Consider the following 17995-nt stretch of genomic DNA (forward strand, 5'->3'; position numbering starts at 1 on the left):
CTAGGTGGAGCTTCTTGGGCAAGCCCTTTGACCCCCTCTGTTCCAGGATTTTCCTCTGCCAAAGACAATAACAGGAATCTTTCCAGAAGCTCTGGGTTGATAACGTGTAACTATGAGTCAGAGCCAGGTAGAAAGAAGAGCTGGTCTTGTGTGGATATGGTTGAATTTGACTTTCTAACATTCTGCTTCCTGGTTTTGTATCATCTACATAGAAGCCCTGCAGTATCGGAGATAACAATGTATTCCCCAGATGCTAAAGTCAGACCTCCCTGGTTTCTTAAATTATCACCCTCATGACTTAGTTTCTACTCTTTTCCTCCCTATTCTCTGGCATGGTGCTTTCCTCTTGGGCGAGGCCACAGTGGAGGGCTGTGCTGGGGGAGCCTGTGAGGTTTGTATTCCCCTCACAGTGATCTGACAGCTCCTTGTGGTTCTCAGGGTTCCTCTTAGAGGAAACACGTGCCCTGGCTTCTTAGAGTGCAGTCGGCTGTCTTGATAGCCCAAGCACATAGTTGTCTTTGTTTTTTCAAGTCAAGCTTTCTCTGTGCAAACCTGGCTGTTCTGGAAGTCACTCTGTAGAGCAGGCTGGCCTCGAACTCACAGAGATCCACAGCCTCTGATTTCCAAGTGCTGGAATTAAAAGCATTGGTTGTCTCTTAAGCTTTATTATTTTTTTTTAGTTGAAAATAAATTCTCTTTTATGCACTGTTTCTGCTCTCTCATCTCCTTCCAGATCCTCCCTTCCTCCCATCCACCCAACCCCGGGCCTTCTTTCTCTTCCTCTCCTTAGAAAACAGAGAAATTAAAACAAAACAAAATAAACAAAAAGAAAACATACCCAGTATTTAAGAAAAAAAAGAAAAACCACAAAATCGGAAACCATAATAGATAAGTGAAAAATTAAAAAGAAAAAGAGCTCAAAGAGACAACAAAACAAAACAAAAAAAAAAAAACAGGAAAAAACAAAAACAAAACAAACAACCAAATCTCTGGAAATCCCAGCAAGTTGATTTTGTATTGTCATCTACTGCGGGCATGAGGCCTGCCCTTATGTGTGGTTTATATACTCATGGAGACTCCATTGGGAAAAACTAAGTTTTCTTTTACAAGGAGTGAGATAGTTTCTGGGTAAGGGTGGGAGATGACGCTCACTTCTCCGCTCAGTGCTGGGACCTCATCTTTCTTGCCCTGTGAGCTCCAAACACAAAGGAGTTTCTGTTCATCTCTCTGCTCCATGGGTACAAATATTAAGTGAGACACCGTCACTGTGGACGGGAGACCCCAGACTCCAGCATGGAGCAGAAGGTCGAGTCTGGTGAGGTGGAACCATGTGAGTCCAGGAAGACTGCACATGGGTGACGTAGTGAGGAGCCCACTGCAGGACAATGAGCCCAAGTGAGCTTCAGAGGGGGATGGGGATGCCAGCATCACAGAAGTCCATGCCCAGCTGTCTCTGCTTACATACACTGCTCTGTTGACATGAAACAGTGCATGTATTGGATGCTAGAGACTGGACAGAGAACATGGCAGACCTAGTCCTGGGTCTTTGATTCTAGCCAGTGAACCGCATAAAAATAGATGATGATGCAGGTCACCTTGATGAAGGCCTCCCATGCACCAGGCACTACTTAAACATTTTATGGACAGTCCTGTGCTTAGCCACAAGCATGCCTTCAGAGGGGTGCTTCAGTATGTGGTTTCATCATGACTGAGTTTAACAGTATGTACTTACAGCTAGCTAAAGCAGCTATGACCCTACTATGCGATGCCGTCATCAGTGTGGTCTGTCTTCACCGTTATGCAGTGCATGACTACATTCATTGTGTGTTTTCTTTCTTTCTTGGATTATAATTTATGTGTATACAGCAAAATGTACTATTTCGAGCATGTGTCTCAAGGACTTTTGACTGGTGTGCATACCCATGCAAGCTACATCACCATCAAGACAAAGTACATTTCTGCCACCCTGCACATTTCCTTATGCTGTTAAAAGTTATTTCTCATTGTTATTGTGTTGGAGCGGTGCACATTAGGACAACATTGTGGAATGGTTCTGTCCTTCTACCTTTATGTGGGTTCTGATTATCAATCTCAAGCCCCCAGGCTTACATGATGAGTCCTTTCTCTACCAGCCTTCCTATGTTCTAATTGCATCTTTCTCCCAGTAGGCGTCTACTGTTGTGGTTTCTGTCACCACAGATCACTTTTGCCCGTTACGGGATTCCAAATAAGTGGAGTTAGACCATATGCATTCTAATTTCTGAGTTCTTTCACTCAACTCAATGTTTCTGAGATCTACTCATGTCTTGGATGCACAGCATGAATTGACCGCTGATCCTCTAAGCAGCTCCATGGTGTGTGTATTGCGATTAACCTGCTTTATGGGTGAAGAACTAGGAACTTTGTGGTGGTGCACTTGGTTGTCAGCTTGACACACCATGGAAGAGAGAGCCTCAGTGGAAGAATTAGTTCCATCTGATTGGCCTGTGAGACATTTTCTTGATTGTTAATTGATATAGGAGGACCTGGCCCACTGTGGGCGGTGTCATCCCTAAGGCAGGTGGGCCTGGTCTGAAAGTGAAAGCTTAGCTGAGCAAGTCAGAGGCGGAAGTTGATAGACGATGACCCTTGATGTTTTCTGCTTCAAACTCCTGCTTCAGCTTTCCTTGATAATGGCCCATAAATTGTAAGCTGAAATAAACCCTTTCTCCTTCTGTTCCTTTTGGTTATGGTGTTTATCGCAGCAACAGGAAAGCAAATTAGGACAGGCTTTTTAAAAAAATTCCAGATGGTGATAAGGGCCAGTAGGATAACAGAGCAGGGCAATGTGGTCAGGGGCAACGATGGTGTCACATTCAAGCCAAAAGGACCAGGTGGGCATGTCCTGGCAGAAGTGATACTAAAGGTCAGCCACTGTATTGTCTGATGCAGCTTTTGGATATTGTGTGGCAGGGGCCACAGTGCTGTGGTTAGGGGGAAGGAGACAGGGGTGACTGAGGAAGAGTGGGTCTTGGCTGCTGCTCCTGAAGCTGGGCTACAGAGTACATGGATCCACAGATGGTTCAGGGACAGTGTTTCAGGGAAGTCAGATTTGAAGTTTCTTCTGATTTGGGGTGAGACAAGCAAAGAGGCGTGTACGTGCCTGCAGATAGCTTCAGTGTTCGATGTAGTTGCAGGCACTGAGGGGATGCATTTGGGTTTGGGGGAAGCTTTGCGCTGTGGCTAAGAGAGAACCTGACCTTTATCTGTGGACGCAGATGAGCTCCTTGCACAGGGGAAAGCCCAGAGCTGGTTTCACCTGTAGCCTTCACCTGTCCCTTCCCTGCCAGGAGAAGTAGAATGCCACCCGGTGAAAACTGTACCCTGTCCACTCTTATTATTTACCTGGAAGTACAATGTGAAAATCTGATCTCTCTGCCAGTGAACAGCACTCTAGTTACCTGCTTCTTTGAAGTCTTAAAAGCACTCCCGTCTCTGTCCTCGGGTGCCCCCTCCCTGCCTCTGTTATCTCAGGGTTGGTGAGTGGCAGGTGGGGTCCACCCTAGTAGCATGAGCAGCTCTGCCCTCAGGAAGTTTGCTCATGGGGGCTGGTCCTGTGTTCTGGTGATAGGAGCCTGGTGCTATGCCACCAAAGAGCAAAGGAAGTGACCAGAGAGGCTTATGAAAGATTGCTCTCCTCAGCCAAAAACAATACTTGAAGTGGAAGGAAAAAAAAAAAAAAAAAAAAAAAAAAAAAAAAAAAAAAAAAAAAGCCCAGAGACCTGGTGTAACAGATGTTGGTAGGAGGTGGGCCCAGGAGGGATTTGCCCACCCTTTCAAAGCTTCGTGAGGTGGTTTGTTGAAGTTACACCTGGTTCTTCCTCCCAGCCCCATGCTCTCAGAAATAATACTCAGACTCAAAATATATTTACAAATACCTTGTCCATATATCTAGGCTCTTCTTTGACTAGATTAGAACAAGATAACCCATTCATTTTAATCTACATTTTGTCACAGGCCTGGTTACCTGTGCTCAGGTACCCTGTGTCCATCTTCTCACAGCTTCCCGTGCCTTGCTCTTTCCCAGAATCCTTTCCTGCCTAAGCCATAGGCCATAGGCTTTTTAATTGACAGGTGATACATTCATGCAATACGCAGGATATTCTCTCTACAGTTGGTCTGTCTGGACTTCTCCTTCTGTCTCCTGCTTATGCCATCATGCTCAGTTGAGCTCTCTAGGAAGGGACCCTGCCTTCTTTCTGACCAGCAGATAAAGGGGTAGACTCTGCACGGGGGGGGGGGGGGGGGGGGGGGGGGGGGGGAAGGAGAGGGAGAGAGAGAACTAGGGAGGGTTCCAGAGGGGGAGGGAGGGGGAGGGGGAGGGGGAGAGGGAGAGGGAGGGAGGGGGAGAGGGAGGGAGGGGGAGAGGGAGAGGGAGGGAGAGGGAGAGAGAGAGAGGGAGAGAGAGGGAGGGAGAGGGAGAGAGAGGGAGGGAGAGGGAGGGAGAGGGAGGGAGAGAGAGGGAGAGAGAGGGAGAGAGAGGGAGAGAGAGGGAGAGAGAGGGAGGGAGAGGGAGAGAGAGGGAGAGAGAGGGAGGGAGAGGGAGGGAGAGGGAGGGAGAGAGAGGGAGAGAGAGGGAGAGAGAGGGAGAGAGAGGGAGAGTGAGGAAGAACTAGGGAGGGTTCCCAGGAAGAGACTAGCTCTGAGGGGATAAGCAGCTGGCTTTTATACAGCATTCCTCAGTTTCTTCATTGCCTACTTTTTATTGCTGTGACAAATGCCTGAAAAAAAAAATAAAGCCTAACAAGTCAAGGAAGGAAAGGTTTATTCTGACTCTCAGTTTAAGGGTACAGTCCATTTGGAAGTCACAGATGCAGGCGTAGGCAGGGCGTCACACACATCCATAGTCAGGAAGCAGAGAGAGCCAAATGCTGCCAGTCAGCTTGCTTTCCCCTTTTCACTCAGCCCGAGACCCCCAGCCCATGAGTGGCACTTTCCCCACACAGGGTGGGTCTTCCTGCATCACTTAAGCTAAGCTAGAAACCCCCTCACGTGTTCTCATGATGACTCCAGATCCTGTCAGGTTGACAAAGTTAATCATGACACCGTTTGTACACTGATGAAGAGTGTGGTGAACTACTTTGTAAGTAGTTCTGGCATCTTCCAGGAAGAAAGAACACGGAGAGACCAGGATGTTGGTTTCTTTCAGACCTTAGTGTTGCCTGACTTCATTTTGCCCTGTAGCCAGATTTGCTCAGAGTCCCCCAGTTCACTGCCCGGTCACAGCTACCCTGCTTTTGGCCTTCCTGTCTCTGCAATGGTGGCTACAATGGGATCTCCTTGTGCCATCTGTGTCTTCTCAGTGCCTTACGTGGCCAGGTTTTCCTTTAATGTTTTCTTGTCCTGGGGTTGATTGGTCCTCTGTTCCCTCTGTCCTGTTAGCCCAACACATCTTTCCCATGCTATTGGCGCCCCTTCATCTCATGTCACTCCAGAAGCATGAAGGCCAGGGCTCCTGAGAGGTGAAAGGTTCTCTTTGTGAGGCCTGGGGGATGAGGGGGGTGGGGGTTGGGGGGAAGAAGGTTAAGCCACAGCTTAGGTGACACCTCTTTGAGCAGATGTTTATGATGGGGAAGAGATGCCTGCTTCTGTCGCAGCTTTTGTCTTGATGCCCCAGGGGAATCCAGGGATGCTCGCCATCCATCAGGAGCTGGGGCGGATAGTCATGTCAGGAAGAGGGCTGTGTTTATTGGATTTCATTTTGTCCTAAGACCAGACGGGCTGATTCCTTGAAGTGTTCTGCTGGTAACAGCTGGGACTCCAGTAATCAATTCTTTTCAGAGCATACTCAATCATTGATAGATATAAATAAAAGAGGATATTTGGCCAAGTCGATGAGATAGAAATTTGCCAAGTTCTAACTCACACTAGCAATGGGGGAGAAGCCACTCAGAATATACCCAGTATTCTCCATCTCAGTGGCTGTCTCTGTCTTTCTCCCCCACTACCTGCTTCTTTTGGCTTAACACAAGTGTTCACTCCGGTACCCTGACTGGCCTGGAACTCTGGGAAATCCTTCTGACTCAGTAACTGGGATTCTGGGTTTCCAGGAGTAAGCTGTCACAGCCGGCTCTGTGTCTAGTCTCTGAGCCCTGACTTTCCGGCCAGCTCCTGAGTCCCGGCTTCTGTTGTAGAAACTTCTCGACAGTGTCTCCCCAACGAGACGGAAAGCGGAACTTCTTGGGTGAAATTTTAAATAATCACCCAGCATCTGGTTGTTGATTTATGGCCTCAGCCAGCTGTGTTTCATTAACAACTAACTTGCCTTTGTTACCGGGAAGCAAACCATTAGTATTTTAGGGAATGTGCTACTTTTAAAAACAGAAAAAGTACTTACAGAGAGCACACTGGCCTTTCTCTCTTGGGGCATTTCATTCTTTAATTAAACGCTGGCTGAAGGCCCGGGATCTATTCTGCCTGTATAGTTCATGTTTGGTTCTGAGAGCTGCCACTTAATGAGGGCTCCCCTCCCCCTCCTTGCCCTTGCAGGGCCAGACCGGTCATCACTGTGGAGGTCTCCATCTTCCTGCCAGGCTCCATCAACATCACAGCGCCTCAGTGTCATGACGGACAGCAGCCTGTGAACTGCCTGAACGTCACCGTGTGCTTCCGATTCCGTGGCAAGAACGTACCAGGAGAAATCGGTAATGAGCCACAGTGTAGGGACTCATCAGTCTTAGCTGGTTCGAGGTTACAACCTGGGGGATGCTCCAAGTCTCCTCTCCCTTTATGTCCCGGTGGGCTTTGCAGGCAGGGGGTCTGGTGGACTGGATAGTCTTCCTCTGAGGCTCTTCCTTCCACTTCCCTGCTCATTTACATATTTCAGATTTCACACACCCTCCAGCTCTAGGACACATAACACTGAGGAGAATCCACTCCAGCATTCACTCCCCAAATACATGAGGACCAGGTGGGAACTCACTGTGCGGGACAGAGTGTGGGCTGCTGAGATGGAGTGCCTGAGCCTCTTCTGCAGGCAACTCTCTATGCATTAACACAAGGAGACAATAGGAATCTGGAGGCCCCCACTAAGCTTGTGGTGGAGGTACCTGGAGTGCACAGCTGGCTTCCGGATGGAAATGTGAGGGTTCCCAGGGCTTAGGTTTTGAAGAGTGTGGCATTACTCTGGCGTCTCAGAGAGTTTGGAAAAAGCTCATAGTCAGTTAGTATTCTTATACAGTCCAGGGAGATGACGCTGACCACGTGGGGTTGGACCCTCCCAAATCGCCCATCAATCAAGAACACTCTCTATTAGATGTGACCACAAGGCAAACTGATCCGGACCAAGTCTCAGTTGAGACTCCCTCTGATGACTCAGGCTGTGTCAACTTGAGAGCAAGTTCTGTGTGAGGTTTGTGTGCAATTTAAGTGTGAGAAGCACTACTCCGGAGTTCACACTTATGCACAACCCGCAAACCTGCAAAACCACACGCACGTGTGTAGTGTCGTTCCCTCAGCTGGGCTTTAGAAATCTCATCCTCTACACCAGCATGCCGGCCCCCATGCTCTCTCATTGGCAAATTACCTCGATCAACTGGACTGAACAAACTCCACAATTAAACCTTATACTTGTTTATAAAGATTTTTTTTTTCTTTCAGAAAAGAAATTGCCACATTGAACATTAACCATATGATAAGTTTGGGAGGGGAGGATCCATGCAAGTTTTAAATATAGTCCATGAAGGAGACTCCTTTAAGTTCTTACAGCTGTTGCTGGGGTTCATGCTTATTTAGCTGCACTTTCTGATCACTGTCTTCTTTCTATCACCCTCGTTGGTGGAGATATCAGAGTCTTAATGAAAAAAAACCATTTCTGATCCGCTCGTGATAATTAGAATATTTAACAAATGTTTCACAGGATGCTGTAAGTCATTATTATGTTGGAGCTGGGGGGTCAAACCCAGGCTGACTTGCCTGATAAACATATGCCTACCACAGACCTATACCCTCAAGCTCCAGATCTTAATGTTGTTACACATAAAAAGGATATTTTAGAGCTCTAGTAGAGGTGCAAGCAATTATTCACGCTGATCCTCATTCGATAATTATTTACGAGCGTCCACCTGGATCCTGCACCGGAAACAGTTCTGTGCTGCAGACCTGTAGGGAGTTCCCACTGTCCTGCTCCTGACGTGGTGGCAGACACCACTTCTATAGTCTCGATCCCTGTTCCGGAGACCGTGAATGCAAGTGGCATTTGGGACACAGGAGAAACCGAGACCCGAGTTTAAGGACAAGAAAGCCCAGAGTCAGAGACTCCAGGGCTGAGTGAGGAGATGGGCTGGAACCTCTATTCTTTCTCAACCGGTGGCCCTTTCTGGGGACGAAGTCACACAACAGCTTTTCACAGACCACTAGGGAAAAAAAAATCTGTGAGGGTCTGAGCTTGACTGTGGCCCTTAAAGGATTGAAAAGTTATGGGAAGGCAGGCTGTTGATGATATGCATCTTACAGGCAGTGAGGAGCCACCTGGGCAGTGGACAGTAGTGGGTGGTTTGGCCCCTGTGCATCCTCCATTCAGGTCATGTCCCTAGCCTCTGTCACACGGGTCATTGAAGACAAATGTCCCCTTTGTACTCTGAGGCTCTCAAGAGATCTTTATCATTTAGCACTCAGGTTGGGGCTCCGGTTACAACTGAGTCTTAAAGAAAGTGCCTAACATGTGTGTGCACATGGGAGAACAAAGATTCAGGTGTGGAGGGTGTTGATATCGATGGGGCAGTAAGAAGTTCACTTGTTGGTCTGTTGTAAGACGCTGTCCTCCGGGGACAACCGCCATCATTTTATCTGAACAGCAGGGACTACTCAAGGCCCCGAGATGGGGGTTGTTGTCTGTTCCCTTATAGAAGGAAGAAGAGGGAGGGCCTTGGACTCACCTGAGACTCCAGCCATTTGCACCCATACCTCTCAGCCTCTTGTAGGTCATTCTGCCCTAATTGCACTTGGCCTCACAGTCTCTGGTATGCTAGTGTGTGGCCTTGGAAGATCACTGGGGAGGTGTGGACCATTCAGCTGTGGGGAAGTTGTTGTCTATGCTGGGGTGAGACTTTGCAGTGTGGCTGGAGTCACCCACACTCCTGCAAGAACTCTTCCTGCATGTTCTGTAAGCTAGCCCAATAATCCCACTCGATCCCTGTTGAGAATAGGTTTTCCCCAAGTTGGACTTTAGGGGATCACAGCCAGACTTTGCTGGGCCCTTGAACCCCTCTTGAGAGGGGGTAGGCATTCATTTACATCTCCTTAGGGAATGAGTTCCTGAACTATCATTCCATTTCCTTCTGTCATTTTCTTGAAAATGAAGCACACCTCAATTAGAAATGAAGCCATCCGTCCAGAGAACAAGCTGGCTGTGGAGCAGAGAGTTGAGAGAGAAAAATGGATGATTGTTCTAGAAATGTAGTCATCAGTGAGGGAGGTAGCTTGCTGGAGCTGTGTAGGCCAGGGCCTGTGGTGGCTATCCCTCAAAGTCAACAAGAAGGAGACTCTTGGTTCCACAGAGTTAGGAAGATCGTGTCTCCAGGTTGAGGGAAGATAGGCAACTCCAGGGCACAGGATCCTCCACTCAGGGTCATCTCCTAGGCCTCTGCATTCAGAATGAAGAGCTGGGGGCTCTGTATTCCTTCCCACTTCCATTTTGACAGTGGAACTCTGAGGATCCTGGGTGTTGTCTACGGACTGCCTGGTGATGCCTGTCTGGATAGGTGTCGTTTATCTGGTGATACCTGTCTGAAAAGGTCATCTGGACACCCAGTGTCTCTGTATCCTGGGCTGTTTACCAACAGTTGGCTGCATCTGGGCAGCCCCACCTGGGCATCTGAGTTACAACCAAGGATGAGATCTTCTGTGGCATCAATCTGGTGGGTCTTCAATCACATGACCTGTTTGGAGGATGGCTTTGGGAGACAGAGCAGCTGTGGCAGTCTTGTTCCCTTAGGCTACTGCTTCTTGTCCTTGGAACCTACCAGGCTTGGGCATGTATACCAACTGTCTCTTCCATCTTGCTTCAGCAATGGGAAAGCTCAGCTCTCAAGGTCAGCTTGTAGAGGGGAAATGGTGACTTCTGGGAATACTATGAGAAATGGGGTGTCCACAAGGGGTGAATTTGCCTTGGCCCCAGTAATAAGCAAAATCCAGCGAGGAAACAGATTGCCACAGCATACATTTTAACAGGATTTGACTCTTCTTGGAAGGGACTGAGCAGGCCAGAGAGGAAGCAGCTGTAACTGCAGAGGACAACTGCCGTGGCTGGGACCGAGCCAGCCCCTCAGATCAGCTGCGTGGCATCTCACCTGCAAGCTTTCTAGTTAGCTGTGTATGCACGAACTGAATGAGAACTCTGAGGTAGCACACAGAGACCTGTGTTTTACCAAGCTTCCGGGTGGCCAGTCAAGGTCACACTCAGTTAACTCCTTCCTTGGGTTTATCAGAACCTGAGAGTTTGCCGAAGGGACCCTGTGCAACTCCAACCCAAATCTTTAAGCAGAGAGCACTGGATGGTGCTACTCGCCCCTCTGAGAAAGTACGAGGGCTTTGCATCATGGAGAAGAAACTATGGAGTTGAATTATGGCTGTTGGAGCCAGCTGCCATAAAAAAAAAAAAAAAAAAAAAAAAAAAAAAAAAAAAAAAAAAAAAAAAAAAAAAAGTAGTTGGTTAAGCGGATGAATAAGCAGGGAGGAGCAAGGCCTTCTTTCCCCTCCAGCCTCACAGGCTCTCTCTCTCTCTCTCTCTCTCTCTCTCTCTCTCTCTCTCTCTCTCTCTCTCTTCCTCTTCCTCTTCCCCCCTCTGTCCCTCTGTCCCTCTGTCCCTCCCTCCCTTCCTCCCTCCCTTCCTCCCTCCTTCCTCTTATTATTGGAAGAATCTCACAGGGAGCTGTTGGCAAAACAGGTTTGTGGGCTCCCAACCCCAGAGTCACAGCGGAGTGGGCACTGGGCTTGGAACTGAGAACCAGGAGCTTCATAAAGCAGCAGAGAAGCATCTGGGTTCATGGGGGATCTGAAGTAGGAGGCCATGTTCCCATGCCAGAGAGCACTGTTCTCAGAGGGCATTCTCTGTGCTCACCCCACACTCTGGAGGCAGGGAGGTGGGAGAATGAGCCTCATCTATGTTATTTTGGGCTCTTGGATCAGCAAAGCATGAGGAAGCTTTGCCAGACTCTGTGCTCAGCCCTGGGCACAGAGCACAGACTCACATTCTAGCGGGAGAGGTCTCCTCACTTGCCCTTCTAGACACGTGCCAAGTGGCATGCTGGCTGGCTTCCCACGCTGGCAGCAGGCAGCCCCACGAACAGGTTTACCCCATGTTTCACTAAGCAGTTTCAAACAAGAGTTCAGCTCATTCCAAAGCGTATTCTCAGATACTTCATCCTTGGCTGCTTGTAGCTTCCTAGAGCCTCCTGGCAGCCACAAAAGAGAATTGAGTGTTGTAACCAAGAGTGATTTGCCCCTTACCCATAGGCTCTACCCTCACATTTCCCTGGCTTACAGACAACCTGACAACGCTTTGCATGAGCAGGGGCTCTATCACTGTCTGCAGATAGTCTGTAGATCCCAGCCCCTGAGGATGGCCCTCAGGTCATCCACAGGCATAGCAGAAATACAGTTGGAAGCAGATACCTGGTGCCCACAAACGTTTTTTTTTTTTCCTGAAGTTAGAGGTGGTGTATCCACTCTGGAAAGCTTTTTACATGAAGAGAATATTCTCAAAGCTTCTGGTCCCCTGAAGTGTAGGGATAAAAAAGGGAAAGTCCTGTCGTGGAAGGAATGGGGTTACCTAAGAAACTAATTATACTGCCAAGTAAATATCGCAATCTTTGGAGGAGAAGAGGAAGAATTAAGAAAAGCTAGCAGCATAAAAATGTCCCTTTCCCACCTCTCCTGGGATGTGTTGACGGAAGCTGAGTAACGCTGGAAGGAGACGCTGCAAGTCGACTTTCACAGCTGAAACCTCGTTCTGATGGAGATTTGGGAATGATTTGGTGTTGGCTGGGACAGACCAGAGCCTCCGTTGATTCAAGACAGCTGGTGCTCTCCCGGCCCAAGCCCATGTGGGGGGCCTTTGGGAACCAGCTCTGGGGCAGGGAGGGGAGGGGCACAACTGGGGACAGTCAGCTTTTCCACCACATGACATCATTCGACATGGCATAGACACAAACTGCCAGAAGGAAGAACTTGATGTGTCATGTGCTGTGGGAACTGCCGCTAACCGGAACCAGCATCCTCCTGGGCAGGGGCTTTCAGGGCTGGCTTGCATTAGGGGGTTGCTGCTGAGGCACCACCCGACCCCAAGCAAGCTGATTGGCTCCAGCCTCCCATGTGTAGGGCATTTGAGTGGGAGCTATTTAAAGCTCCCATTGGAGAGCGGAGGGCTTCAGAGTTGGCTGTTTCTTCTTACTCTTGGCAGCTCCCAGACTCTCCTCACTCAGGAGTTTCTTCATGGTGAATCTTGTTTGTTTCTAGAAGGGAAGAGTCTGATGTAGACTCAACTTCTATATACTTAAAATGTCAAGATAAATTTTATACCTGGAAGAAGGCAGCTCTCGAGAGGGACTGATTACTCTTGATGATTGAATAACTAGGTCTGTTTGGTACAGTGTCTGGGATTAGGCACTTGAACATTGAAGAAAAATCTGTTAGGTTAAGGGGTTGGCTTCCACATGCCCCACCCAGAGCAGAGCCATTGTCTCATCTGTGGCTCTGTTGTTTGATCTGCAGACTCCTTCCATGAGTCTCCAGAATCTTCAATAGTGACTGCAGTGATACTTTGAGCAGTAGATACTTATGAAGTACCCAGCACAGCTCTGGGCATGCACAGAAAGCCAAAGTCATTCCCCTATTCTGTCTTGCCCTGTGTTAATCTGAGATCTCCCCCAATAGACTCCCAAGACAAAGGTCTCAGGGCACACCTTGGCAGAGGGCTGAGCTGAAGTGAAGCTGCAGGTCTGTAGGTAAGCTAGATGCAAAACTGCTTTTTATTGGGCTACAGAGAGATCCGAGGGGTTGTCTTCTTAAGATGTTCAAACTAATGCAGCCCACCCACATTATGAATTCTGTTTTGCTCCATTCAAAGTTTAATAATTTAACTGTCAAGCTCATTTTAAAAGAGCCTTACAGAGGTGTGCAGTTCAGTGCTTGACTGGGTACTGAGGCCCAGCCAAGTTGACACATAAATTAGTCATTCTAGCAAACTAAATAGGGGCTGTATGACTAAGCATGCCACCACTATGGGTCCATTAAATTCAGTCCTGTTGGAGAATCTCATGCTTCAGTGTGAGGTGCCCTAGGTGCAAAGAAACCACTGTCCACCTGCTGGGTGCTGCTTGGACTGGGTGCTGACTTCTAGCGTGAACTGGAGAAGTACCTTAGTGGAGACAGAGAGACTGGAAAAGGCCAAGAGGGTGTGTGTTGGAATCCACACCTTCCGTCCTGTCTTCCTTCCATTCTCTCTGAGCTCATCTGGCTGGATCACCAGGGTCTGCTGTCCCTCCCAGTTTCCTTTTCCTGGGGGATATGGACAGCCCTCACTTGTCAGCCGGGAGGATGGCTGGACAGAGGCTGTTAAGACCATGAAGCTCTAGCCACAGCCTCTGACTTGACCAAGCAGTGGGCATCCCCAGATGGAATCTTGCTAAATAGCATTTTGAAACTCGCTTCATTTAAATGTAACCTTTCATACTGTTGGGTCGTTGCTGCCTGAAGTCAACGGTAGATTGGCTTAGAGTTTGACTGTGGACCTCAGTCTGTGCTTGGTTCTGCCACTTCTGTGTTTAGAGAGTAAGAGGTTTCAGGTCAGTTCTCAGACTGTATGGTGGTAGGAAGAGCCAGACTAAATCTGGAGAAGTCTTGATTCTGCTGAACAGTGGATGGCTCTTTGGCTAGACTGAATATTTTCCCTTTTGAAGCCTCAGGTCCCTTTGTCTCAAAAAATGAAGGTTTCCCACAAGCTGACCTAGAGGATTTCTTCAAACCCTTGCCAGTCTATATATAGAGTCCACTTGTAACATTTGCTTCTACCCTTTGTTTTCTCTACTAAAGTATTTTTCTTAGAATCTCCCGGGATGATCCATGTCTTGCATCCCTCCTGGTGACCCAGCTTTGCCTTGGAAACCAGCTGCTTGTTGGAATATGCAAGTTAGGGCATCATAGCCTTCACTAGCTAGGAATCTGCCTTCTGGGCATGATGGGAGCCGTAATATGGCAGAGACCCAGGGAAGCCATTAGATATGGCAAAAGTATGCCGAGGCGCAGCCACAGACAGCTGTCCAATCACCTTTCTCCCTCCCTGTTCAAGCTTCCCTTGGTTGCGGGTCTCTTTGATGTTGTTTAAGGACACAGTCAGTCCCATGAGTTGGCCTCACCATATTTAAACACTGGCCAGGCAATGGCTTTCAGTGGCTCAGCTTCTGACAGATGGCTGTGTGGAGATGGCTTGGGGTGGCTCGTTGGCCTCCCCACTGGTCAGCTATCTCATCTGGTCATTTTAGGGGCAGACATTATTGTTTGTCTACCATGGAAAACTATACTTCCTGGAGTTAGACAAATGGCTCAGTGACTGGAGTTTCTGGAGGATCCAAGTTCGGTTCCTAGGACCCAAGCTAGGGAGCTTCACAGCCACCTGGACCTCCATTTCCAGGAGGTCTGATGCCCCATTGTAGATCCTAGAGCACCTGCTTTTATTTAGCATGCAATCACATACACAGACATAATAAGTTTAAAAAAAAAAACTTTAAAAAATACAATAACCCCAGAACCCACAAAAGAGTTAAGAAATAAAATGGCTGAGAGAGGGGGCTGGCCCCTGCTGCAGCGAACAGGACTATAGATCTGCTAATGGCGGAGTTCAGTTACCTAGTAGAACATCCAGCTGGCTATTTACTTACAGGCTCCAAAGAGATGGAGGCAAGGTCTACTGGGTTTACCTGGCATGCATTTGACCACTCTTCTGTCTGGCGTTGTCCTCTCAGGTATAGGGGCTGAGTTTTCAGAAGAAAAGCACCATGTAGGAGCCACTATGGCCAAAGTCTTTTTAGAAGGATGGGCACCCTGAGAATAAAGCCATCCCCAGCCTGTACCTCAATTTCCAAGTATGGGGCTTTATAACAGTAAACTTATTTTTTGTCTGTGTATTGACTGATACCTCATTCCACCACGGGTAACACACAGTCGGAGAAGGTTCGGCATTTGTGAGAGATACGGAATTATTGCAAAGCAGTTGTTCCCTGTATCACATCATATAGTTCAATAAAAGTCACTTTCATGATGTTAATCCCTTCTAGTTACGTTGCTCTGATGCTGGCCTATCAGAATAGCACCCTACAAGGGATAAAAGTAATCACTGACTATATCCATATTGGTGGTTCTGTTGGCATCTCACAAAGACACGAGGTTTGAACAAGGACAAACCGTTAAGTCTGATGTGCACAGAATCCCTGGGAAGACATGTCACCCTGGGTCTGCCATAGCCTGACTACAGGCTTCTGGGAAGTTCTGGGTGCGGGCTGCAGGGCAGTTTCCTATATTGTGTGAACTGTGTATAAGGTCTCCACAGGACTGTGGGGCTTAGCGTCTCAGCACTCTATGTCCATCTTTGCTGACATCTTTGACCCTTATTTACTGTCAGGTCTGAACTACAATCTGACGGCTGATGTGGCGCAGAAGGAGAAGGGCCAGCTGCCCAGAGTCTATTTTGTGTTGTTGGGAGAGACTGCAGGGCAGGTGTCGGAGAGGCTGCAGCTGACACACATGGACGAGGTGTGTCATCACTACGTGGCCCACGTCAAGGTCAGTCTCCTCTTCTTTTTCATCCTCCAATTCTGATTTCTACAGATGGTCATTTGGCAGTAGCATGAGCTACTTTTTGTTTCATTATGTAGCCTCTGACTGCCCCACTCTACCACACAAGATGCATTTCTTCTTTTAAAGTTGAAAGCCGACAGCCATCTTATTTGTTTAATTCCGTTTGGAAACACTGTTGCCTTGTGGAGAGGTGCACACCTGCCCTGTTGCCTGTGTGTGGTCAAAACCATGTCTGTGGAATTGGTTCTGGTCTCTGCCTCTAGGCAGTTCTGAGGATTGAACTCCTGTCATCAGGGGTGGGAGGGGAGTGCCACCCACTGAATCATCACACTGGTCCCTCACACTGTAGCCTCAGCCTCTGAGAAGGGGTAGAGGATGGCAGAAGAGCAGTGACAGTCTCTGACTGTGCTGTTGTCTTGGGAGGTTTCCAACCTCTCTGAAACTTGGTAGTCACTGGGAGGAAAGTTTCAGAAGCCATGCTCTGTCTGGGTCTTCGATTGCATCATTCTGGACGCCCTTCTTAGTGGTCTACTGCGTGACATAGTAACTCATAGTCAGAGATCCATTTAAAGACTGGTTGGGTCACACATCTTGTATCCCAACCACTTGGTAGGAATGGGCAGAGGATCATGAGTTCAAATTCTACCCAGGTTTCTTAGAGAGTTTCAGCTTAGTCTGGTCTTATATGGTCAGACCCTGCCTCAAAGCAAAATAGATTATTTTCTATTTATTTTAGGAGTGCATTTGTGGGGGTCTCTTCCCCTTCTCCAAATATACTTCCAAATGGTTTTCTCTTCTTGAAATTATTTACTGAATACATTTCCATGTAATTCAGGAAGCCAGGCTTTGGTGATAAGAGAGGCCACTGCCCAAGGTAAGAGTTTTGGCCCTGCTTACTGATGTAGAATGGTCAGTCACTGACCCATAGGCAGAGCCAGAGAGCAAAGGTGGACAGACCCATGGCTTGGGCAGTTGGTGCAATGCCTATGGGTGGAGGGCTGAATCTCACAGACCCCAGTGTGGATCAGTTACATGAGCCCTGTGTGGGAATCTCTGCCTCTCTAAAATATACATGTGACAGTCATCCTGAAAGTAGTCGTTAGCATCAACATTACCCAGAGCAGTGTGGCAATCCCAGCATTTGGTAGGAACAGGCAGAGGATCATGAGTTCAAATTCTGTCCAGGCTCCTTAGAGAGTTGCAGCTTAGTCTGGGCTTTGATGGTCAGACCCTGCCTCAAAACAGAACAAAAGATAAATATTACACAGTGAATATGAAAACTTTGCACGGAATTTGATGAAGATTCTCGGGGTTATCAGCCTTTGGTTGGGACATACATAATTTCCAACATTCTACTTACATAAACACAAATTTTGTTTAGTTTGACATAATATTATTAGCCGTAGATGTCTAGCAGATGGGAATCTGTAGATTGAAGTGTCTTCCCGCTGTTGCCTCGTTGGGGTCAGAGTCAGATAGTAACAGCTGCGTCTAGGCTGTGTGTAGAGTGTGGCCTCCACTCCTGGCCTGGAGCCCATGAGCTCATAACCTGAGATGCTTTGCCATGGGGCTGGGCTCTGCCTTCTGCCAGACTCATGTCAGGGCTTGCCCAGGCCAGCTGCCCTTGACTTAGGCTGCTGGCCACTTATAAAGCCACCCATGCTCTTGCTAAGCCTACCCTGCCCTTCTTGATCTTAGATTCCTTTGGTTTGTGAGTGAGGGTGTGGGCTGCTCAGGAGAGGCTCGAGTGCAAACCTCAAGATGTATCAAATGGCTATGTTTGGCACTTGCTAGGGCGTGGGGCTTCCTTGTGCTAAGTCTGCGCCACAAATCTTTTCCTTTGAGGTTCTTTGCAACTTCTTGCTTTGGCTGAAAATGTCATAGCAGATGGCTCATACCAACTAGAAGTCATCGCTGCAAGACAGAGCCTCGGAGAACCTTGCCGCCGGCCTTGGCTAAGTGCATTCGGGAATAGCAGTGGTGAAGTGCAGGCTGGCCCAGAGCTGTCTCTGTGGTGGTCCCTGAGGAAGGCTGCCTCAAAGCTTGGGTTGGCCTCTTCTGTTATAAGCATTTACCAGATATAACAAATAGAAACATAAGATTTCCCATTGAATTTGGATTTTAGATAAACAGGGTTGTTTGTTTGTTTGTTTGTTTTTTTACA

The 17995-nt window shown here is 48.1% G+C and overlaps 1 protein-coding gene across 2 annotated transcripts in view; it reads left to right on the forward strand.

The window, feature by feature from the left end:
• Itga9 (integrin subunit alpha 9) overlaps positions 1-17995 on the forward strand; it is a 295010-nt gene that overhangs the window by 75570 nt on the left and 201445 nt on the right. For both annotated transcript variants that reach the window (XM_034484311.2, XM_076917769.1), the window contains 2 exons: positions 6529-6683; positions 15656-15816. In XM_034484311.2, the coding sequence (XP_034340202.1) occupies positions 6529-6683; positions 15656-15816 (316 nt within the window). The remainder of the gene's footprint in view (positions 1-6528; positions 6684-15655; positions 15817-17995) is intronic.

This window comes from Arvicanthis niloticus, chromosome 21, assembly GCF_011762505.2.
Source record: "Arvicanthis niloticus isolate mArvNil1 chromosome 21, mArvNil1.pat.X, whole genome shotgun sequence".
In the NCBI taxonomy this organism is placed as follows: domain Eukaryota; kingdom Metazoa; phylum Chordata; class Mammalia; order Rodentia; family Muridae; genus Arvicanthis; species Arvicanthis niloticus.